Below are 25,877 nucleotides of genomic sequence, written 5' to 3' on the forward strand. Positions count from 1 at the left end.
CCTCCACTACAGGTGGGACTGTCCACTTTTTAAGCAGGGAATCCTCATAAGGATACTGCATCGCAAAGCGCTTAGGGACCGCAAAAGTGCGTTTTGGACAACCCCACTGTTTTTTTTACATTATCATCAAATTAAGAGGGAAAGGGGAACACCCTCGCTGCCCTGGAGGGCCTGTGGGTGCCAAAAGGGACTGGCGCCTGGGACACAGTATCAGCCGCATCCTCCATCTTTAACATTTCATGCACTGACACAATCATCGCATCCACCAGAGCCTTTTCATGCGCAGCTAGAGGAGCAGAGGAATCAGCCTCACTATCTGAGCATTGCGAGGACGCAGACCCAAAAGGGTAACTCGCATCCGCGGCGGCCGAATAAGATCAAGGATCTGAGGAGACCGATGAAGCAGGTGAAGGCGCTGGACGCTTTTTGCTAGCCCATTTTCCCAGGACCAAATCCACCTTGGACTCCAGAAGTGCCGTTCATGCAGTCAGGGATGGTTGGGACCCAGAGGGCCCAGCAGCCTCAGCGAGGGGATCAGGTGGGGAAATGTGCTCCATGGACTCCATTTGTGAAGAGGGGGACCCACGCAAAAAAAGTGTATAACACTGCTAGGGACACCCCTACCGAGTTGGTGGCACCACAGGGCCCAGCATGGAGCACTACCATTGCTATAGCAGAGAGAGGGAGAGAGAAGCCCACAAAAAGACCCACCACCACCAGGCAATTACAGCCCCAAGCTAACTGCACACCATGCGGTGATCAGGAAGAGAAAGATCCAGGAGTCAGCACTAGGGGATGAGGAGGGGTTCCCACTGCCCATATAGCTTAAAAAACATGGCAGTCTGTATATTCAATGAGAAAACCACAGGAAAATGCTGCCATGGCTACACAAACATGGCCGCTGATATACAGCACAAAAGGCTACAAGAAAATGGCAGCCCTGCGCGGCTCCCAGGGGCCCAGAGGGGAACCCAGGAGGAAGGAGGGGCCTGGTAGGAGCCCCCCCCAGGGACTGCCCCCTCCCAAAAGTCGATTGTCCGGTCACAGGTGGCACCCACCCCCCCATCGCCAGCTCGACACCCCAGACCGACCAAAAAGGTATGGCCACCCCATGGGAGGGGGGGGGGGGTTTGGGGTGTGGGCAGATGGAGGGAGGTAACAAGTCCGCAGAGGACCACCGAGAAGAAATGGGGGGGGGGGAATGCTGCATGCGAAGGAGAGGAACCTGGGTGTCCGACCATGCCAGGGAGGGGCCCATGTCCACCTCAAATCCTTCCAGGGATAGAGGGGGGACAGCTACTTACCATACCAGGAACAGGGTGTGCACTGCTCCTGATCGACTACCGCTAATCAGAATGGGGGGGCTGTCAGCCAGGAGGAATGCTGCGACTCAGGCCGGGGCCAGGTAGTATGAGCCGTCGCAAGACATTTAACTCGCAAGACAGGCCCGTCCAGTGGGGCTATGTTGCGGCCGACCTAGCGCGGAGCTCAGGCCTGCGCATGCACACTGGCCAGACTGGGGGGACCCTCTGGATCTAGATTATCGAGTTCATCGCCCAGTCCGGCAGTTGATTGTAGATTCCAACAGGAACAAAATAACAAAGATAGGAAAAAGTTCCATTTAAAAGGAAAAAAATGCCAGGACCAGAGATCCCAGCAAGGAACTAGGTCCTTATTCCCTACTAGGCAGAAAAAAAAAACTGAATGACTATAGCTGAGAGTGGGAGTATACCCCCTGAGACTGCCCCATAGGCGTAGTCAAGCTTCTTCCTGCCTACTGTCCTTCTGTATAACCCAATTGTCAAGAAGATAAGGAGCTGTGTTTCACAATGGCTGTGTAAAACACGTGATAATTCAATGCACCCAATTAGCATGTTTAGCAGGGTGTTGATTATCCAAGCTGATTTAGCCATTTGCTAGCTGCCTGTGTCCAAGAAGGGATGGGAGCACAATTTACAGACGGTATATGGTTAGTTTTACAATGACGAATCTCTAACAGGACCACTACAACCATTTAATATGGTAATTTGAGTATGGCTGTTTGGCTGATCTGTAACAACTTTTTCATCAACACGAGAAAACAATACCCAATAAGCAACATTACAGAGCCTATTTCTCTACTGCTATGAATGAATACAATTTCCTGTTAAATCTGAAGTAAATTCATAGGTAATCGGGTCCTGAGCAAACCACTCTATGATTACAGAATGTATATATTTTTACCTGCACTGCTTTTTGCCCTTCCATCTGTTCCACTCATTGTTGCCCCGGAACTCGGGTTCGTTGCAGCACTGCTTTTCTTCACCTTTACACTGTTGCTTGTGGGTGGTACACCAGCCATTCCAGACAGGAGATCATCATTACTCTTAGCCTAAAAACAGGTAATAAACTGGTAAGCATTACTGTACTATGGAGAACGCCAGATTTCTAAACATTACTCTGGTAAGGGCTTGTCCAATGCTATTCCTCAGGGATTAATATTTTTCAGAATTTCATCACAAACACAATCCTACTTTTTCAGTTTATCTAAACCCTAATGAGCAGGGCCATCAAATTCCTCCTGTATTAAATTGGGTTGTAACTGTACTGTCTGCCCTCATGTTGTAAAGTACTGTGCAAACTGTTGGTGCTAACAAAATGCTGTATAATAACCCATAACTTGAAATACTGCAGCTTATCAGTAGTTGGAGGAAATGATTTTTTTCAGTCATTCTTTTACCTTTACTTTCACCTGGTGATTCTGACAATAACAGGTTTCCCGTCCTGTCCTAGGGTGAGAAAACTCACTAACTGTACTGTATTAATGAGGGAGCAGCACTGTCACCCTAGGCTTGTCTTCTTATTGACCTACAAACACATTCCCCTCTCCTCATCACCTTTACAATGGTGGAGATGGTTTGCAGTTCACAGAGGAACACTGATAGAACTGTTTGGGATTTCAGTTCAGTGCACAGATAAAAGGACCCTGAATTTCCATTAGGATCAACAGGCATTTTTCCAAAACAAAATGTATGTAGCCTAAAAAAATTAAAACAAATGCAACCCCCCCCCCCCCCCCCCCCATCTAAGGGCCAGTAAGCTGCAATATATTACATTCTTGCTGTTGGGTTGGGACAATAATTTATTTTTTTACAATGGTAGATGTAAACCCTTACTGGATTATGTTAAAGTTCACTAAAGCCGGGCATAGATGGTTTGAATCTCAGCCGATTCAGCAGGGAACGGCCGAGATTCTAACTATCTATGGGCAGGCTGATTGTATCCAAGACGATCCATTGATCGACTCAGGTATAACCAGCATGCTGGGTTTTTACTTGCAATTTTTGCCAGCAGCTACCAATACTCACTGTGTTCTCCTGACACGGACGTCTCACTGCGTAACCCCACCCCAGGAGAACACAATGGCTCCATGGAAGAGATTCCCCCATCAACACTGACTGTGTTGATGGGGGAATCAAACGAGACAGGAAAGAAAATTGCATCATCTATGGCCAGCTTGGAGCATTGTGCACTTACAACTGCTGTTTTTTCTTTTAAGAAAATTGGATTTTTAACTTACGGTAAAATACATTTCTCTGATGTTCACTGACGGACACAGCTTCAGATCTTCATAACCATTGGGTTATGCTGCCCCCTACAGGAATAAGACACTAGGCAAAAAAAGTATACTACCTCTCTCTACTGTAGGCACTCAGTTTAGTTAGAAGGAGTGTCAGAAGAATTACAACTCCACAGAGGGGTGGGTGCTGCGTCCGTCAATGATCATCAGAGAAATTGATTTTACCGTAAGTCAAAAACCCATTTTTTCTTTCGTTCCTTGACAGACACTTCAGATCTTCAAAACCGTTGGGATGTCCCAAAGCAGTGTTAAATATGAGGGGTGGGAACAGCAAAAAAATTCCCAAGGCTAAACAGTAGCCAACCAGGCAACAGGAGCTCAACCAAAACAACTGGAGCCCACCTGAAAAAAACAAAACAATACACCCTTGAAGAGTATTAGGTCCTCTCAACAGCAGCCTGCCAAACCTTGCAGCCAAAAGAAGCATCCACAGATGCAAACACAACTTTATAAAACATTGTGAAAGTGTGCACCAACGACCAAGTGGCCGCCTTGCAAACCTGCGTCACCTGCGCCCGAGTAGAGTGCGCTTTAACAGTGAAAGGAGGAACCTGACCTTTGATGGAATAGCCCTAAATCACTGTCTGTCTGATCCATCTGGAAATGGTCGCAGAGGAAGCAGACAACCCTTTACGAGGCCAGTCCATGACAACAAAGAGAGTCTGACTTCCTGAAAGACTCCGTAGCTGCCAGTTACACCCTAATTGCCTGGTCCACATCCAAGGCATGCAAGGCAATTTCCTTTGGATGTTTAGGCCTGGGACACAGGGAAGGAAACACAATATCTTCGTTCAAATTAAAATCAGTGACGACCTTTGGAATGAACGACGGACAGGGGCGAAGAACCACCTTATCTCTGCGAATCACCAGGTAAGGTGAATGACAGAGTAACACTGCCAGTTCCGACACCCTGCGCACAGAGGGCATAGCCACCTTCTGGGACATCGTAAGCAGGGGAATCTCCTGAAGGTTTTTCAAAGGGAGGCTTCTGGAGGACCGAAAGCACCAAATTGAGGTCCCAAGGCAGCAATGGAGCCCGCACTGGAGGACCCAAATGTCGGACACCCTGAAGAAAGGTACGCACCAGGAAGTGTGTGGCAAAGAGTCTCACAAAAAGACTCACACCACGCAATGTACGTCTTCCATGTACGATGGTAGATCCTTCAAGAAGTAGACTTCCTAGCTTTTAAACAGTGTAGGAATCACAGACTCAAACCTTTATGCTTGAGCACCTGGCGTTCAACAGCCAAGCTGTCAAAACCAGTGACTGTAAAGCAGGATGGAGGATTGGTCCTTGGGACAGCAGATCCTCCTTGAGAGGAAGCTTCCAAGGAACGTTGGCGACCAGCCGCACCAGATTGACCTAACAAGCCCGACGTGGCCAGTCCAGGCCACTAAGATTACCGGAATCCCTTCTGCCTCAATCTTGTGTAGAAGTCTTGGTAGAAGCTTGAGAGGAGGGAAGGTGTAAATTAGACAATACTGACCCCACAGGGCCACCAGCGCGTCTGAGGCGTCTGCCAGAGGATCTCTTGACCGAGCCACAAATCTCTGCACCCTTCTGTTCAGTCGAGACGCCAACTGATCCACCTCGGGGGTGCCCCCACTGGTTGAAGGGACCACTCCCTTCGGTACAATGCTTGCCGACTGAGGTAATCGGCCTACCAGTTTTTCACCCCGGGAATGTGTACGGCGGAGAGGGCTGGAACAAACCGTTCTGCCGACCTTAGAATGCCGGCTTCCTCCAGAGTTGCCAGGACACATCTTGTGCCCCATTGGTGATTGACATAAGCCATGGCCGTGGCATTTTCGGATTAAATGCGCACTGGACAACCCTGAAGACAATCCTTCCAATGGTTTAGTCTGATTGCTCGGAGTTCCAAGACATTGATCGGTAGTCTGGACTCTTCCAGCTCCCCTGAGCAGAATGCTTGCCGAGGATGCCTCCCAGCTGGACAGGCTGGCATCCGTGGTGACCACTGTCCAATAAAAGGGGAGGAAGGATTTGCCCAGCTGAAGTGATAGGGAATAAAACCACTATATCAGAGACTCCTTTGTTCTCCGACTCAGGTCTGATTGTCCAGAGACTGCGGAGACTTGTCCCATTTCGTCAGAATGTCCCTTTGCAGGGACCTCGTATGGAACTGTGCAAACGGAACCGCCTCGAGGGTAGACACCATCAGGCCCAGCACCCGCATGCAAGTCCGGGTGGAGGACCATCTGTTGGAAAGCAGGAGACGAATTGCAGCCTGCAATTTCAGGAGTTTGTCCTGAGGAAGAATCACTCTGGCTAAGGCAGAGTGAAGAGTCAGGCCCAGATAGTCCAGCTTTGTGGACGGAACCAGGATAAGCTTCTGAAAGTTCAGAATCCAGCCGAACTCCCGCAGAGTTCGTATTATGATCTCCAGGTTTTCCACTAGAGCAGACTCCGCTCGCAGAAGGAGATCGTCCAGGTACCCCAGTACTGCGATCCCCCATTGGCGTAGCAAGGCTAGCACCAGGGCTAACACTTTTGTGAAGACCTGAGAGGCAGAGGCGAGACCAAAGGGTAACGCCACAAACTCCTCTCATACAACAAAGTGGAGGAAGCGCTAGGGACTGGCACATATTGGAATGTGAAGGTAGGCATCCTTGATGTCGATAAGAGTCAAGGAAATCCCTGATGCAGGGATGCCACCATCGTGCGAATGGACTTCATTCTCAACTTCTGCACCCACACAAAGCAGTTCAGTGTCTTCAGGTCCAGGATTGGACGCACTTTGCCTTCCTTCCTGGGAACTGTAAACAGGTTTGAGTAAAAACCCTGAAAACGTCCAAAGTTGGAACCGGGACAATCCCCCCTTGATGGAACAGGTCTTGTACCACCCCAAACAGACCCTGTAAGCAGCCTGGGGAAAGTCCCAAGCTGGAAGGAAAGAACTTTGCAGAGTGACCAGAGCGAAACTCGATCTTGAAGCCGGACCGAATGCCTTTGTGGACCCACTTGTCTTGCACCAGGAAGTCCACGGGTCCAGAAACCAGCGAAGATGCTCCCTCCTCTGATGCGGGTGAGAGCGCACCTTCATGCTGAAGGAGCCTTGTCTGTGGGTCTAGAGAAACCTGCTTTCGGCTTGCCAGACCAGGTTCATTTGGATCCTCCAGAGGAGGCTCTGAAAGACTTTGAGCCCTTGTCAGTCGACCATGAGTAGCCTGCGGAAGAACGGTACTCTTCCCCTCTGTGAGGCCTTTTTTGATGTCATCCAAGGTAGCTCCAAACAGGCGATCTCCTTGAAAGGGAAGATCAGTCGAGGACTTTTTAGAAGTCTGGTCAGCAGAACAGCATTTGAGCCAAAAGACACACCGAAGGACCACTGCCAAAACAGAGCCGAGCAAATAGGGGAGCCGTATCCAAAGAGGCATCACAGATAAACTGCAGCCCCTGGACCAGCTGGTCTGCCAGTTCAGCAAAGGCAGTGGGGAGCTGTTCTCCCTCCCGGTCACGGCGTAAAAGCCTAGCCCACTCGGTCAGAGTTTGCAACACCAGGGCAATGGTGAATACCAGCCTCAGTACCGAAAAAAGCAGAATGTACATATTGCAGGCCACAGCCTCCGCCTTCCTGTCAGCCGAATCCTTACAGGCTTGGGACATCTTCAACTGGCATTATGGTTTCCTTGTTTAATCTGGAAACTGGAGGGTCCACCACCAGTGGAACAGTCCACTTCTTAAGGAACTCCTCATAGGGGGTAACGCCTAGTAAAGCGCTTAGGGACCCCACGGGGATACTTTGGTCGTCCCCACTCTTTAGCGACAATTCTGTCAAAATAGGCAGGGAAAGAAAACAACTTTGTCACTCTGGATGGCTTGTGAGTGCCAAAGGGAACCTGCGCCTCTGTCACAGCTGCATCCACCATGTTCAAAGTCTCGCAGACAGATACAATCAGTGCTTCCACCAGCGCATTTTCATGCCAGGTTGCAGGCGTGGAGGAAATATTAGAGGAGTCCGGGAGCATGGTTTCAGACCCAGCAGGCTGACCCATGTCCACGGCATCTGAATCAGATTCAGGATCTGATGAAACAGATGAAGCAGGAGAATATGGGGGGGGCACTTCTTGCTAGCCAGTCGCCAGAAGACCACCTTCACCCGGGACACAAAAGACTCCAGGACCGTCGTCAGTGCATCGATAGATGGTTGGGACCCGAGGGCCCCGCAGCCTCAGAGGGGATCAGGTGGGGAGATGTGCTCCAAAGACTCCATGAGTCACCAGGGGGAGCCCACAAAAAGTGTAAAACACTGCAATGGACAACCCCCACTGCACTGGCAACACCACCCGGTCGCCAGGCACAAACACCAAGCGATCCTCAGCAGAGAGGCTTACAGGGACCCAGGCCTCAAGAACAGACCCATGCAGGACGGGGGGCCCTGGCAGGAGCCCCCAACAGGTACAATCCCCACCCACACACAGTCGATTGCCTGGTCGCTGGAGGCGCACCCCCCTGGCCCCCATCGCCAGCATAGCGCCCCAGGAGGTGGACCAGACCACCAAAACAGCCCCAACATATGTGGAGGGGGAGGGGAGGTAGAATGGGAGACAGCTGACAAGAGGGGGGGGGGTGCATGACGGGAAGGAGGGGAACCCAGGGGTCCGACCGTCCCAAGGAGGGGCCCACGTCCACCCCAAAAACCTCCAGGGGGAGAGGGGGGGGGGACAGCTACTAACCATACCAAGAACCAGGTGGGCACCACTCCAGACAGTACACCTCTCCACTGAAATGGGGGGCTTCAGCCAGGAGGAACGCTGCGACTCGGGTGGAGATCCGGTCGTATGCGACCTCACGAGGCGTTTAACCCGCAGGCCAGCCCCCCGTCCAGTGGAACTATGTTGCGGCCGACCTAGCGCAGAGCTGAGGTCTGCGCACGCTCGCTGGCCAGACTGGGGTCACCACTGGATCTAGATTATCAAGCCTGTCGCCCAGTCTGGCAGTTGACTGTAGATCTAACAGGAAAAATCCAGGAGAAAAAGATTTCTATCCAAAAATATCCCAGCAAGAACTAGGTCCTTACTCCTGAATAGGCAGAAAAAAAACAGTGCCTATAGCAGAGAGAGGGAGTATACCCCCTGGGACTGCCCATGGGCGTAGCCAGACTTCCGGTTTTCGGAAAGACTCAGTCGCCGCTAAGGTACACCCTTACTGCCCGAACCACATCCAAAGAACGTAAGGCAATCTCTTTAGGGTGCTTAGGCTTAGGGCACAAGGAAGGCAACACAATACGGGTCAGTAAAGCCAAAGAAATGCTGCTCTAGGTGAGTGTCCGACTCTCACACGTTGTGAACAGGAACCCAGGGTGCTGCACAGCTTGTCCATGAGATTCAGGAGACATGCAAAAATCTGGAATATTGCTGCACTCCTTGGTAACTTTATAAAATTATTAATATCGCATCACAGCGATGACAAGAACATAAAATCAAACCTTGAGTAACCACTGACTTTGTCGCGAAACGCATTACCTTCTATGTTCCTGTCATACCTGTGATTTTAATACTTCAATAAAGTTACCAAGGAGTGAAGCAATATTCCGGATTTTTGCATGTCTCTGAAGGCAACACAAAGTCTATATTTAAATAGAAACCAGAGATGACCTTAGGAAGGAACGACTGGCAGGGACGAAGCACCACTTTATTTCCGTGAACCACCAAATAAGGTGAACAACAAGACAAAGCTGCCAGTTCCGACACCCTACGTGCAGAAGAAAAAGCCACGAAAAAGGCTACCTTCTGGGACAATATAAACAGAGGAATCTCACGAATATTTCCCAACGTCGGTTACTGAAGAACCGACAGCATCAAGTTGAGATCCCACGGTGGCAATGAAGACCGCACTGGGGGAACCAAGTGGTGAACCCCCTGAACAAAGGTACGAACCAAAGAATGCGTAGCCAAAGGACGTTGAAAGAAAACCGCCAAGGCCAAAAACTGGCCCTTGATGGTACCCAAGGCCAGGCGCTGCCTAAAAGTAGATTTACTAGCTTGCAGCAGTGTGGGAATCACCAATTCAGACAACCCTCTATCCTTCAGCACCAGGCTTCTGACAGCCAGGCCGTTAAGCCAGTGACTGTAAGGCAAGATGGAAAATTGGCCCATGGGCCAACAGATTTCCTCTAAGAGGAAGTCTCCAAGGAGCATCCGTGACCAACCGTATCAGATCTGCGTACCAAGACCGGCAAGGCCAGTCTGGAGCCACTAGGGTGCCCATAATCCCTTCTGCCTCGAACCTACGCAGGAATCTTTGGAGAAGTTCTAGAAGAGAAAAGACTTATAGCAGACGATACTGGCCCCAAAGGAGCCACCAGTGCGTCAGTGGCGTCAGCCAGGGGATCCTGAGACCATGCCACAAACCTAGCACTTTCCTGTTGAGACAAGAGACCAACAGGACCATCTCTGGGAGTTCCCCACCGGAGGCACAACTGATGAAATACCTCCGGATTAAATGTCCAGTATATCGATCGGTAGTTTGGAATCTTCCACAGTCCAGACCCCCCCCCCCCCGAGTACAATCCATGCCAAAAACCCCACCCGAATCAGACAGGCTGGCATCTGTGGTGACCACCGTACAGTACAGGGGAAGGAAGACTTTCCCTGTCTAAGCTCTGGACAGCGAAGCCACCAAATCAGAGACCCTCTCATAACCCAGGCTCAACAGGATCAGATTGTCTAGAGACTGTGGATTCTTGCCCCACATGCCAATCTCTCTTTGCAGAGGTCTTGTGAGGAACTGTGCAAACGTCACTGCCTCTAAAGGTAGACACCATCAGACCCAGCACCAACATGCCAGCCCTAAAAGACGACCGACTGCTGGACAACAGGAGCCAAATTCATCCTGCAGATTTTACAGCTTGTCCCATGGGAGAAACACCCTGGCAGAGGCAGAGTCCAGCACAGACCCAGATAGTCCAACTAGGTGCATGGAACCAGAGCCAATACCTAGAAATGTCATTTCCAACCGAACTCCTGCACAGTCCGAACAGTAATCTCCCGGTTGTCCTTTAGAGCAATCAGAAACTCTGCTCGCAGAAGATAATCATCCAGGTACTCCAGTATCACAAACCCCTGCTGGCGCAACAATGCCAACACCGGGGCCAACACTTTGTAAAGACCCGAGGAGCCAAGGCAAGACCTTTTGATAATGCTCCTCGCCCGCGGCAAGCGGAGGAGGCGCGGATGACCGACATATATCGGAATATGAAGGTATGATCCCTGATGTAGGGATGCCACTACCGTAAAAATGGACTCCATTCGAAACAACTGTACCCACACAAGCGGTTCAGAGCTTTGAGGTCCATTATTGGACGTACCTCGCTTTCCTTCCTAGAACCTGTAAACACGTTTGAATAAAACCCGTGAAAAAGAAGTTCAGATTCTGAGACCGGAACAATCACCCCTTGTAGCAGCAAGTCTTGCATCGCCCCGAAGAGACCTCGCAGGCGATAAACGCAGGTAGGAAGGAAAGAACCTCTCTGGAGGATAAGCCCGAAACTCGATCTTGTAGCTGGATCAAAGCAGCTCGTGGACCCATTTGTCTTGAATCAGGGAGGTCCTTAAAGATTTAGATCCCTTGTCTTTAAATCCTGCCTAATGATATCATCCAGGGAGGATCCGAACAGGTGATCCCCCACAAAGGGAAGATCAGATAAGGCCTTCTTGAAAGTCTGGTCCTCAGACCAGCATTTTAGACATATCCTGTGCCGAAGGACCACTGCACTCACGGACAGCCTAGAGACTAAGGGAGCAGCATCCAGAGAGACATCACAGACGAACTGCAACCCCTGGACCAACTGGTGCGCCAGCTCCGCAAAGGCAGGGAGAAGCTGTTCCCCCTCTAGATCCTGGCACAAAAGCTTTGCCCAATCCACTAAAGTCTGGGACATCAATGCAATAGTGAACACCGCCCTAAGGACCGATCCGGCCACAGTAAACATGTGGTTGACCAAAGTCTCGGCTCTCTTGTCAAAAGGATCTTTTAAAAACCGGAGACTCCTCCACCAGAACTAGGGTAAATTTATTCAGCCCGGAGACCCGAGAGTCCACCACAGGTGGAACTGCCCAATTATTCAACAGAGACTCTAAAGGGATACCATCTATCGAAACACTTAGGCACCGCTAAATTGCGTTTTGGACAACTCCACTGACTCGTGACAATTTTGTCACAGTAGGCGGGAAAATCTTGCTGCTTTAGAGGATCTGCGGGCACCAAGGGGACCGGCACCTCTGACGCAGCAGCAGCTGCATCCACGTTTAAAATTTCCCGCACCCAGTGCATCCACCAGCGCCTTTTCACGCGCATATGCGGTAAAGAAGGAATCATCCTCACTATCAGAGCACTCGAAGTGCGTGGACTCAGACCCAGTAGGGTTGCTATATACTAAGCTCATTCTGGAAACATAACAAGCAGGGGAGGCCGCCGACCTCAGTCCCGCAAGGAGACGCTGGCCAAAGGTCCACCTATTAGACCCCGCAAAAATTTTTTTTAAGGAAGCCCAACAGCCGGGGGGGAATGCCCATCAGCAGCTCAGGCCGCTTTCTCAACAGCTCGGTCCGTCAGCCGCGAGTAGGCTACAAAGCCGTTGAGGCGCGTACCCACGGATGATAAAACATTCGCTCCCCAGCATGGTCAGCAGCTCAAACAGCTTGGTCTGTCAGACACATGTAGGCCGCAAAGCCATGAACTAAATTTCTGTCTCGAACTGGCCGCATGAGGCGCGTATCCACAGATTATAAAACATCTGCACAACAATCGCCGCAGGGACCCCAAAGGACATTCCTGCCCCAGTCACTAACCCCCAGGAGGCAGGGAACCTGCTCAAAAACTCCGTTGTGCAATCCGGTAAGCTGCAACCACATCCAACCCCCCTTTCTGGAGCATGTGGCAAAGCGAGCTCCCACCGCACCCGGCGGGGAAAGTTGAGGACCAAAAGACCCACAGTGACTGTTTAGAGGGGCTAGGGGGGAAACTGGGGGTCCGACCATCCCAGAGAGGGGCCCATGTCCACCCTGAAAGACCATTAAGGGTGAGGGCTGACTAAACTTACAAAACCTTGGAACCCGGCGGGCACCCTCCAGTCAGACCACCGCACCATCTTGGAATGGGGGTGCTGTAGGCCAGAGGCATGCTGCGACTCAGGTCATGACCAGGGCTATGCGTACTCGTAAGGGGTTTACTCGCCGGCCAGCCCCCATTCAGTGGGTGGCTATATAGCGGCCGACCTAGTGTGGAGCTGAGGTGGGGGGTCGCGCTCGCTGGCCGGACTGGGTAGACCAAGGATCTAGAATATCCAGTCCGTCGCCCAGTCCAGTAGTTGATTGTAGTTTTTACAGGAACAGAATTGATTGTAGTTTTCACAGGAACAGAAAATAATAAAAGAAGCAAAAAATTCCATTCAAAAAGGAAAACATGCTAGGACCAGAGATCCCAGCAAGGAACTAGGTCCTTACTCCTGACTAGGCAGAAAAAAACTGAAGACCTATAGAAGGAAGTGGGTGTATACCCCATGGGATTGCCCTATAGGCGTAGTCAAACTTTTTCCCTCCTAGTGTCATAAAGCCCAAGGGTCAAGAAGATATGGAGCTGTGTCCGTCAATGAATGAAAGACAAATGCTGTTTTTTTTTACTATTTTCTATCTCGATGCTGATTTCTCTAGCCTCCTAGCACCTACTGATGGTGCGAACAGTTGAACATGCCTGCACAATGAGTGGTGATAGTGGCACAGCTGCTTTTGGTCTCCAACAGAAGTGTATGCGAGAGGGTTACATTACAGAACAGCAAATTAGAGGCATGGCACAGCGCTGTCACTATTTACCAGAAATTGCTTGAATAAAGACCTTCATGGGCAGGATCATTTTACTGATAGCTGGATATTTAAAAAGACTGAAATTGAATATTGAAATTACATTAACATAAAGAAGATCATATGAGAGTTTAGTGATTGAGTTTACATCTAATTTAAATACAAAAATCCATCAACTCAAAACTTAAAAAAAGAATCAGTCATTTGGAAATAACTTTGCAGGCTTTTGTATGAAATATTTTAATTTGCCTCCTTATTTAGCTTTAGTTACTTTGCCTAAATTGCCCAGGTCTGACTCCTCAAGGCAGACTATTCAGGTGCTTACTCAAAGCCAAGAGAGTCTAACTCAGGTAAAGTTTGGAAAGCCAAAGAAGGGACAAAATACAACATATATCGTCTGGGAAATTTAGGAAAGTCTGCACAGTTCTAACAGTTTAAGACTAAATGAATATTGAGTTTTTTTACTTGTTCGATTTAAAGGACGGTGTTGGACAGAACTGCCCTGATAAAGGAATATTTCCTCTTTGGCTCTATTTTCCACAAACCACTAACCCAGTACAAAATTCCTTTAGTGTACAAATAATTTCCGCCCAAATATCATCTCGCTTTTTCCAAAATAGGGAACCCTATCATGCTTTAAAATCTAGCATTAAACACCTTAAAGCATTGTTACAATAGATGTCAATGGGCACATGCTCATGCCATTTACAACAGATCGCGGGAGTGCAGTGAAAGGCAACTTCCTGAGGATGCCTTTTGTTGACTTCTAGCAGACATGCAGACTGCTTAATTTATTAAACATTTGTCACAGTGGTGCAGGGTGAATGGTGCACACTGAAGTGAACAGGGCCTAAGTGGCAAGCCATGCAATACTTAAGTAAAGGGAGGTGGTGGGGCTGTCAACCTAGAAACTAAATTAAAAACCTCAACTAATGATGAGCATTTTAAGAGGCAAACTGGGTCATTCCATCAAGGAGAGAAAAAGAAAGAATATAAATAAAAACTAAAATATATCTGCAAAACCTATATTGTGTTTACGTAAAGCTTAAACGTGAAAATGTACCGAAGGAGGAATCCCACGTTTAAAAAAATAGCATTTTGCCAATAAAATCCATTTCAGGAGTACAGGACAGTCTTTTTACATTGATATGGAGTTACATGCAGCTACCTTAAAGCAGAGTTCCACCCAAAAGTGGAACTTCCGCTTTAAATAGTCCTAACCCCCTGACATGCCACATTTGGCATGTCATTTTTTGGGGGGGGGGGGGGGGGGAGCGGGTACCTAGTTTTGACAGGTACCCGCTCCCACTTCCGCTTGGAGCGCCGCGGCGGCCTGAGCGTAAGTTCTCCTCTCTCCCTCCCTCCCTGCAATCTTCTGGGACATGTCAGAGGTCCCAGAAGATTGCCGGGCAATCACGACGCGTAGCGCAACTCGTGCATGCGCAGTGCGTACCCGGCTGTGAAGCCGCAAACTGTCACAGCCGGGTGCCCACATCAGTAATGCCGGCGCCGCGGAGCAGAGAGGGAGAAGACGGCGCATCGCTGGACCGTGGGACAGGTGAGTGTGCGGTTAGGCTGGAACTCCGCTTTAAGGTGATGGGACATTGGCTAAAAAAAGAGACATCACCCCATAAAACCCCATCTCTTCCAGCTAACCCCAGTTTTGTAGCAAGCAATAAGGAGATCATAAGTACAGAGGGTAGGGTCCTGTGTCCTTTACTACACTATAGCAAACCGACATTACTGGTAAGTAAGAAAAAATATTCTCAAGTAGGACACAGGCTTCTTTAAGATTACAACTGGGACACACAAATTAAGTCCAACTGAGGGGTGGGCAACACAGCAAAAAACTTCAAGAGGCTCACATAAACAAGTCAAGAAGGGCTCAACAGACTCAGCAAGCACCTTACGCCTGAAACTTGCATCACAGAAGGCTTGAACATCCCAGTAAAACTTGAACATGTGAACAAACCCCAGGTGTCAGCCTTGCACACCTCAGAAACAGAGGTCTGATGCCTAAACGCCCATGAAGCTCTAACAGACCTTGAAAAAATGTGATTTTTGTACTTACCGTAAAATCCATTTCTCTGAGTCCACCGACGGAAATGGCTCGCTGCTTATTATAGACAGTTGGGTAATAGCTCCTCCAACCAGGAGTGACCAGGCACTTCAATCAAAAGGTTTGACATGCCCAGGGGGTGTACCCCGGGCTATTACCCACAGCCTCACCAAAGCACAGACAATTTGGTTGCAAGCAGTGGATCAAGAAACCACTCCTTCACACGGTGGCCTGCAAAACCTTGCGGCCAAAGGACGCATCCGCAGATGCCAGCACATCCACTCTATAAAACTTGGTGAATGTGTGCACTGACGACCAAGTGGCCTGCCTTACAAACCTGCAGCACTGACACTTGATGGCGGAAGGCCCAGGAGGCACTCAATGCCTGTGTAGAGCGAGCAGTAACAGGGAAAGGCAGAATTTTGCCCCTAAGAGAATACGCCTTTACCGTCTGTCTGATCCATCTGGTCGACGTAGACGCAGCGACCTCAAGATACACCCCTTTTCGCCCAAACCACATCCAAATAATGCAAGGCAATATCCGTTGCATGTGAAGGTTTTGGACAGAGTGAAGGGAGCACTAAGTCCTCATTCAAATGAAAGTCAGAAACAACCTTAGGTAGGAACGACGGATTAGGCCGTAACACCACCTTATCCCTATGTATCACCAGATATGGGGAACGTCAAGACAACGCCGCCAGTTCAGACACCCTCCGAGCAGAGGTGATAGCCACCAAAAAGGCAACCTTCTGCGCCAGGTCAAGAAGCGAAATGCGCCTAATGTTCTCAAAAAGGAGGATGCTGAAGAACCGACAGAACCAAATTAAGATCCCAAGGAGGTATCAGGGACCTCCAGGGGGGAGCCAAATGGCGAACCCCCTGAAGAAAGGTACGAATCAAAGAATGATTGGCCAACGGACGTTGGAAATACACAGCCAAAGCTGAGATCTGACACTTAAGAGTGCCCAAAGCCAAGCGTTGGTCCACTCCACTGTGCAAGGAGGCCAGAATCCTGCCAACAACAAATGATCTAGGATGTAGATGTAAAGACTCACACCAAGCAATGTACGCTTTCCAAGTACGATGATAGACCTTCCTAGAAGTGGACTTCCTAGCCTTAAGCAAGGTAGGAATCACTGAGTCGGACAGCCCCCTGTCCTTCAACACCGAGCTCTCAACAGCCAAGCCGTTAAAGCCAGCGACCGTAAAGCAGGATGGAAGATGGGACCTTGCAACAGAAGATCTTCCCTCAGAGGAAGAGCCCACGGACCTGCCACTTTTAGCCAAATTACGTCAGCGTACCAGGAACTCCGAGGCCAATCCGGTGCCACCAGAATTACCGGAATCCCCTCCAGCTTGATCCAGGAGAGACAACAGTTTCAGTGGAGGAAACACATAAAGGAGCCAGTAGTGACTCCAAGGAGCCACCAGGGTGTCCACGGCCTCGGCCAGAGGATCTCTGGACCGAGCCACAAACTTTGAAACTTTTCTACTGGTGAAACACTGGCGGATGCAGAGACCACTCTCCCTGATCCAGGGTTTGTCGACTCAGGTAGTCCGCCTGCCAGTCGTCTACGCCGGGGATATACACGGCGGATAGGGCTGGAACATAAGTCTCTGCCAAACTCAGAATATCGGCTGCCTCCAGAGCCGCCAGGGCACTCTTGGTGCCCCATTGATGATTGATATATGCCACAGCCGTGACATTGTCTGACTGGACTTGGACAGAACACCCTTTGAGAGTGTCCGTCCAATAGATCAAGCTCACCTTGATCACCTTCGCCGTAGTGGAATCCAGGACCATTCCTAGGTACTCCAATCTGGTTGTTGGAACCAAAGCAGATTTCTGAAGGTTGAGATTTCAACCGAACTGCTGTAGAGTGTGAATAGTCACCTCCAGATCCCGTTCCAATCGTGCAGTCTGCTCTGAGAAGGAGATTATCCAGATAACCAAGGATTGCTATCCCTCTCTGCCGAAGCAGAGCTAATATAGGGGCTAACACCTTGGTGAAGACCCTGGGAGCAGAGGCAAGCGCAAACGGTTGAGCTCCAGAGATCCTGTGTGGAAATAGGACAACCATCACTGCAGCCCTCCAACGATCTGGGCTTTATGGCAGAGTGGCTAGACGAAAGCCTATCCTCAGTGCAAAACACTTGAAACCAAGATTGAACTATTTGACCTCAATTCAAATCATTATGTCTGGAGGAAACCAGGCACCACTCATCACCTGTCCAATATCATCCCAACAGTGAAGTACGGTGGTGGCAGCATCATGCTGTGGGATGTTTTTCAGCAGCAGGGCCTGGCAGACTATTCAGGGTTGAGAGAAAGCAGAATAGAGCAAAGTACAGGGATATCATGCATGAAAATCAGTTGCACAACACTCAGGACCTCAGACTGGTCCGAAGGTTCACCTTACAACATGACAACAAAACTAAGCACATAGCCAAGACAACAGAGCCCTAGGGACAACTATGCTAACTGTCCTAGAGTGGCCCAGCCAGAGCCCAGACTTGAACCCTATTGAATATCTCTGGAGAGACCTGAAAATGGCTGTCCACCGATGGTCCTAATCCAACATGACTGAGCATGAGAGGATTTGCTATGAAGAATGGCAGAAAATCCCCCAATCCAGGTGTGCAAAGCTTGTCACATCATACACAAAAAGACTCAACTCTAGGCGGCAATTGCTGCCAAAGGTGCTTCAAAAAAGTACTGAGTAAAGGATCTAAATCCTGCTTTTGCTTTGTCATTGTAGACAACGGAGTGTAGATAAAAAAAAAAAAGGAATTTAAATAACTGCATTATCAGGTTGCAATATAACATAAAAAGTGGGGTCTGAATACTTTAAGAATGTAATACATACACACACAGGATATCAAAAAAAGGCATACAGCACTCAAACTAATGCAATACAAAAAAAAAAGGGGGGGTTTATTGCAATCTTTCTTGCAACTAAACAAAATCAGCAGCCAACAACATAGCAAAGCTAGAGAACATGTGGATCCATTTACAAAAGTTTCAAGGTGCATTAGCTATCTGTTCTAGGAATTTGTATACATGTATGTATGCACTCATATTCAACCACACTAAAAACTCTCAGACGAAATTTACAACAGCCAAAAAAAAAAAATATACAAGGCAGGAGCACCATCTAGTGGCTTGTCTACCGTGCAGGAACACAAAGGAAAATGTAAAAACGTGCATTAAAGTACACCATTGTACAAAATAGTGCCCAAAAAAGGTTTGGAGCAAATAAGAAAGTTTGTAAAAAAATTATAACAATGCAAGTTTTTCTATGTTACCAAGAAACTTCATGCGTTGTAACTTATTTGAAGTAAAAAAAAAAAAAAAACCTTGCTGGAAAAAAAAAAAATCTCATGGGAAGGGGGTGTGCAGGTGGAAGTTTATAGAATACATACCAGAGAAGTGGGGGAAAGTTAACAAGGTTGACGTGAGCCAAAAAGCTGTTAAGGAGGATCATAAAAATAGCATGAGAGAATGTAATCGAAAAAAATTAGAAATTGCAGCGCTACAATATCCTATACTATGATTAAAAAAAATAAACATTACCTGAAATATTGTTTAAACCACTCAAATTAAAATAGTGCAAAACAATAAGTGAAAAAGTCCAAGAAGTGAACAAGGAGTTGATTTACTAAAGGCAAATAGTCCTGTGCACTTGCTCTAGATCTGAGGGGAACATGTAATGAAAGAAAAAAAAACAAAAACCTATTTCCTGAGTATGATAAGATTTAGAAATCTTAGGAAGACTGGCTGGATCCATTCTGAGAATTACTCAGTCAGGAAAAATAACTAAAAAAGGATCTGCGACTGACAAGGCCTGAATTTCACTGATTGTTCAGGCCGACGTGATCGCTACTAGAAAAATCGTCTTGAGAACTAAATTCATCAGAGATGCTTCCTCCAAACGTTCAAACTGAGGTTTGGTGAATCCTTGTAACACAAGAGACAAATCCCATTGTGGAAATATTTAAGGGCCATTGGACTGTTTTGGGCTAAAGCCCTGAAAAACTGAATAATCAAAGCTTATTTTGATAAAGTTTTATAAAAAAAAAAAGAGTCGCCATCTTGGATTTTTAGGGTGCTGGCTGCCAGCCCCTTCTCCATTCCTTTATGGAGGAAGTCCAAAACTGAAACTACATTTTTAACTTGAAGTCTCTTGAAAGAACACCAGGAACTCGATTTCTTCCACACCTTGATGTAGATAGCCCTGATCATCTTTTGTTTCTACTAGAAAGAAGGGTGGTAAGAAATTTCTCTGAAAGCCCCCTGGCCCTTAAGAGGCCTTCCTCAGAAACCAAGCTGTCAATTTTAGACTATCCGACTCCAGATGGTTCAAGATTCCCTGTGTTAGTAGGTCCCTCCTGAGCGGAAGTTTCCAGGGAGGTTGCATAGCTAGATTTAGAAGTGGCGCAAACCAAGGCCTCTTTGGCCAAAAAGGGAGTGGTCAAGATCAAATCTGTGGATTCTTCCTTGAACTTCCTGAGGACTAGCGGTATCAGCTGGAAAGGCGAAACGCATAGCACAAGAGGAAGCCCCACGGATGAGCAAGGGCATCTAGACCCTAGGCATGATCCTCTCTGTAAAGAGAAAATATTGGTGCTTTTGCGCTTTGCTGGTCCGCAATTAGATTGACTGGAGGATGGACCCAGACTTCCGCAACCATCAGGAAGACTTCATGGTTTAGGCACCATTCTACTTCAATCTTTTTTCTACTTAGGAGATCTCCCAGGAGATTTTGGGAACCTTTCAGATGAATTGCTGTCAGAGAAGCCACATTTTGTTCTGCCCAGGTAAGTAGCTGCATGGCCAGATCCGAGAGGCTCCTGCTCCTTGTTACCCTCTGTTTCGACACATAGGCCACAGTCGTCGTGTTGTCCGACAGGACCTGAACATGTACATATACCTATGGCCAATAGTAAAGATAGAGGTACCACTGTACCCCTCTTACCTGGGCCTGGCCGGTACTTGCCGCGCTTGCTTGTGCTGATGCTGCAGTCCTCTCCTCCATATCATGCAGAGTGCACAGCAGAATGAGAAACGCCTGTGTTTTTAAATTGCCGCTTCCCGGTGTCCCCACGCTCCGGGGACTGGAAGCGGAAGCACCAACCTCTGACCTACCCACTGACCCTTGCGTTCTAGAGGCCGGAACCAATGCCGATACGCCCCTGTCGGAAGTCCCACCTACCGGAACGACGCAACTCGCCAACCGAGACCGACACGCGGGGACTGCTGCGAGAAGCGGCTCCCTGCCCGGACTGCCTGTTTGCCCAAAACCCGCGGCTCCCAGGCACACAGGCTGGACATTCCAGCGAGGCACTGCTCCCCTGAGCTGGAAGGACCAGGGGCTTTGGAACACCCCCCTCCAGTACAGCCGGGGGGGTGCTGGGATGGGATGGTCAATACAAAGAAAAAAACCTAGAAGGTAAGCCTACCCTTTCTCCACCTGGAGAGAGTGCAGCCCCCTTAACTGGTTCCCTGCAGCACTTCCACCATGGCGGAGGAAACACAATAACTGACGGCATGGTGGAAGAGGAGGAAATTTAAAGGCTGCCGTGTTTCCTGGGAAAATTGGGCGGAGCTGCACTCTCCAGGTGCTGTCCTGAAAGGCGATTTGGGGGAAAAAAAAAATGGATTTTTGTAAAATCTTACCGTAAAATCCTTTTCTCTTAGCTCATTGACAGACGTAGTCCTCGGTGATACACCACCTTCGGGTTATGTTGCCTCCACAGGAGCAGGACTAGACAGGAAATTAAAAAGCTCTGGCCACACCCTAGGGGCAGTCCCAGAGGGTATATCCTCTCTCTCTCTGCCTCAGCAAATCAGTTATGTGAAAAAGCAGTCTTTAGAGATTTTAACCCAACCCAACTCAAAAACAGAGGGGCGGGGACTACGTCTGTCAATGAGCTAAGAGAAAAGGATTTTACGGTAAGATTTTACAAAAATCCATTTTTCTCTAGCGCTCATTGACAGACGTAGTCCTCGGTGATACACCACCTTCGGGACGTCCCAGAGCAGTATCACAACTGAGGGGTGGGAAAATGAAATCAAATCCCAATCTAGAAGGCCCAACCGGTGCCAACTAGAAGTTTACAATGCTCATCCTTAATGATGAGACTCAACAAAAAAGAGAAAAATTTTTTTTTTTTTTTTTTTAAACAGAAAAAAACCCTCGAGGTAGACCACCGGTCTCCTCAAATTGCGGCCTGCAAAACCTTGCGGCCAAATGAGGCATCCGCCGATGCCGTCACATCAATTTTATAGAATTTTGTAAAGGTATGTACCGACGACCAGGTGGCCGCCTTACATACCTGGACCACTGACGCCTGATGGCGAAAGGCCCAGGAAGTACTGAGCGCTCGAGTGGAGTGCGCCCTAACAGGGAACGGAGGACTCTGACCCTTAATAGAATAAGCCTGTACCACCGTTTGTCTAATCCATTTGGCAATGGTCGCGGCAGATGCAGGCAAACCCTTTCTGGGGCCATCCGTGATCACAAAAAGTGAATCCGTCTTACGGAAAGATTCCGTAGCTTTCAGGTATACCCTGATTGCCCGAACCACATCTAAGGAATGCAACGCATGTTCCCGATGATGCTTGGGCTGAGGACACAAGGAAGGTAGTACAATATCTTCATTCAGATGAAAATCTGAAACCACCTTAGGAAGAAAAGATGGCTTAGGATGAAGTACTACCTTATCCCTATGAATCACTAGGTATGGGGACTGGCATGATAATGCAGCCAGTTCTGACACCCTGCGAGCAGAAGTAATAGCCACCAAGAAGACCACCTTCTGGGATAAAGTAAGCAAGGGAATCTCCCTGATGTTTTCAAAGGGAGGTTTCTGTAGAACCGACAAAACCAAATTAAGATCCCAGGGCGGTAAGGGCGCGCGGACTGGAGGAGCCAGGTGCCGCACCCCCTGGATGAAATTCCGCACCAAGGACTTGGTAGCTAAAGGTTTCTGAAAGAAGATTGCTAATGCTGAAACTTGACCCTTGATGGTGCTCAAGGCTAGCTTCTGCTCAACCCCTTGTTGTAAAAAGGCCAATATTCGAGTCACCGAATAGGTACGTGGAGGAAATCCTAAAGATTCGCACCACGCAATATAAGTCTTCCATGTGTGATAATAGACTTTGCTGGAAGTCGCTTTCCTTGCTTTAATAAGGGTAGGAATGACTGAAGTAGACAAACCTCTGTCCTTCAGTAATTGGGTCTCAATGGCCAGGCCATTAAACCCAGCGACTGTAAAGCATGATGGTAAATTGGTCCTTGAGACCACAGACACTCCCTGAGACGAAGTTCCCACGGAACGTCTACGACTAACATGTCCAAGTCGGCCAGGCCGGCTTGAGGAGGCCAGCCTAGAATTTCTAGGACCACTGGCGCTGATAGAATCTGAACCAGGCGTCCCTAAAGGTATCTGGCCCCGACCATCCGAGAAAGTCTGGTCGTTTTCTGTTCCCACACATTTATCAGATACCTGATTGTTATCAGGAAGGGTGATCTTTTCTGGTTGAACCTCAGGGACCGAAGTCACCCGACTAGAGGCTACTTGGCCTATCTGGTCAACCAGATCCGATTCCTGTGAGGCATTGGGACTAATCTTAGGAAAAGGTAAAGGAAAAGATCTATTCAGGGAACGGTAACTACCGCTTCCTGTAGTACTTAAATGTTGGAAGGGAAGAATCGCACCGGTAGTAGTGGTTGATGCTCGATCTAATGTCCTGAATACCGGTGAAAACGTCCCCCCACCCTCAACCCGGGTGGGGGCGCACCTTCAGGCTGTGTACTCCTTAGCTTCGGGTTTGGCTGGGTTGGTCCTTTGCTGGTCCGACCAGCCCTTCTTGAACCCTCCTGGAGGAGTCTTGCCTTTCCCGCTAGTACCAGCCGGGCGCCCTTTATGGGCGGTAAAGAAAGGTCCTCGCTTGTTGCGAGGTCCCTTAGCTTTAGCAGCCTGTGGCAAAAAAGTGCTCTTGCCCCCAGTGGCATCCTTAATGATTTCATCTAGGTTGGCCCCAAATAGACGATTCCCCTGAAAAGGGAGATTAGTCAAGGTCTTTTTGGAACCTAGGTCAGCTGACCAGCATTTTAACCACAGCACACGTCTGAGGATCACCGCTGACTTAGATGCATGCCCTAATAAGGGAGTAGTGTCCAAGGCTGCGTCACAGATAAACTGTAGCCCTTGTATAATCTGTTCCATCAAATCAGATGTCTCCTGGGGAATATCTTTTCCCCTAAGGTCTTGGCGTACCATTCTCGCCCATTCCGTAAGTGTCTGGGAAACTAGACCAATAACAATTACTGGTCTAAATGCTGACCCTATCAGAGAGAAGATGGTGCGGGACTCTGCTTCCATCTTTCGATCCACCGGATCCTTAAAGGACGAAGTGTCCTCCACTGGAATAACCGTGGCTTTATTCAGCCTGGAAATAGGTGGATCCACCACTGGTGGTACCGTCCATTTCTTAATGATGGATTCCTCAAACGGATAGCGTCTAGCAATACGCTTGGAAATAGTAAAGGTACGTTTAGAATGCTCCCATTCTCCTTTAATCTGATTACCGAAACATTTAGGTACAGGGAAAACCTTCACCGTTTTGATGGGCTTATTAGTACCAAAAGGAATCAGTGTTTCAGTTGCCTCTGTCGGTAAAGCCTCAAGTTTTAAGGTTTCCTGCACTGCCACAACTAGTGCGTCCACCAATGCTTCTTCCTGAATTATAGCAGGAGAAGAAGCGTCCTCCTCACTGTCTGAGGGGGCTTTACCTAGGATAACAGCCTTTGCAGAGGAACCTGCAACTGCAGTGACCATTTCTGAATCTGAGTCAGAGGTATCAGATAGTATAGGGGTAGGCGGGGGTCGCTTCCTTGACCCCCGTCCCTGACAGGCCGCCTCCACCCGAGCCACCATAGACTCCAAAATTGCTGTAAATGACTCTACACTCTGTGCACCGGCGGGTCCCGTGGCCCCCTCGAGGGAAACAGGTGGGGGAATATGTGTGGCAGGGTCCATGATAATTCCAGTCACTTCCTGGATAATATAATTCAAAAATAAAAAACTTTTTTTTTTTTTTTTTCAGACCCCCAGCGCCACAAAAGCCCCTTAGTGTTACCTGCTAGGGATCCCTATCGATCGAGAGAGAGAGAGAGAGATAGACTCCCAGGCTCACCACTTGATGCTCAGAGTTTAACTGCAACAGGTTACAGCGCTGTCTTGACAAACAGGAAGTCTTTTGGCTGGCTGCCCAGGAAGAAAGGAGGCGGCTCCGCCCCTCTGCACGCCTTCCGGCGCCTCCCCTAGCTCCACGAGGTGTTTGGACTCAAACATGGCCGCCCCCATGCTGGAGACACGAGGCTACGCCAAAATGGCGGCTCGTGCGATCCAGCAAAAAAAATGGCGACGGCCTGTACTGAATAGCGGTGTGCTGCAGGGCACACAACACTCTCTCTGCATGGGGATTTGGCGTGGTTGGCGGTACCGGCCCTGGCGGACCGCATGGCCATTCGGGAGGCCTGCTAATAGCTGGAGATCTGATTAGGAAGGCAGTCTACATGTCCGTGGCTTCTGACTGGTAGGTACCTTATTCTTATCACCGTAAGATTCCCAGAATGCCACAGATTATAATCTTTAAACATGTATACAATTAGATTGTTAGCTCCCAAACCAAGCCTCCTGGCTTTTTGCACATAAAATCACACTCAAAGTAGGAGGATCTGTGTCATTATAGGATAGAGAGGGACTCTATCTTACCATACAGAGAGGGGCCCGCGTTCACCACAAGACCCGTCAGGGGAAAAGGGGGAACATACTACTCACCATACCGGAACCAGGCGGGCACCAACTCCTGACAGTACCCCTCTCCACCGGGGCGGGAGGGCTGTCGACCGATATGGACGCCGTGACTCATGGTCTTTGGCGTTTCAGCGAGACGTTTAACTCGCGGGGTCAGTCCTTTAATGGGACTTTGTCGCGGCCGACCCAGCGCGGAGCTATGGCCTGCACGCGCTCGTAGGCTGAACTGGGGTGACCACCGGATCTCAACATCCAGCCTGTCGCCCAGTTCAGCTTTCTTGCTTGAAGATCTCACAGAAACACTGGAGAAAAAAAGCTGTCTAAAAAATCCTTTAAGAAAAAAATCTTGCCAGGACCTAAGATCCCAGCAAGGTATCTAGGTCCTTACTCCTAACTAGACAGAAAATAACTGATTTGCTGAGGCAGAGAGAGAGAGAGGATATACCCTCTGGGACTGCCCCTAGGGTGTGGCCAGAGCTTTTTAATTTCCTGTCTAGTCCTGCTCCTGTGGAGGCAACATAACCCAAAGGTGGTGTATCACCGAGGACTACG

At 48.8% G+C, this 25,877-nt stretch overlaps 1 protein-coding gene across 3 annotated transcripts in view; it reads right to left on the bottom strand.

The window, feature by feature from the left end:
• The window catches only part of SPECC1L (sperm antigen with calponin homology and coiled-coil domains 1 like), a 196,064-nt gene that overhangs the window by 115,067 nt on the left and 55,120 nt on the right, over window positions 1-25,877 (bottom strand). For 2 of the 3 annotated variants that reach the window (XM_082244158.1, XM_082244157.1), the window contains exon 3: window positions 2,224-2,371. In XM_082244158.1, coding sequence (XP_082100284.1) covers window positions 2,224-2,371 — 148 coding nt within the window. Of the gene's footprint in view, window positions 1-2,223; window positions 2,372-18,923; window positions 18,969-25,877 lie in introns of all 3 variants that reach the window. The other variant, XM_082244159.1, reaches the window with a different exon arrangement.

This window comes from Pelophylax lessonae, assembly GCF_965119305.1.
Source record: "Pelophylax lessonae genome assembly, chromosome: 1".
In the NCBI taxonomy this organism is placed as follows: domain Eukaryota; kingdom Metazoa; phylum Chordata; class Amphibia; order Anura; family Ranidae; genus Pelophylax; species Pelophylax lessonae.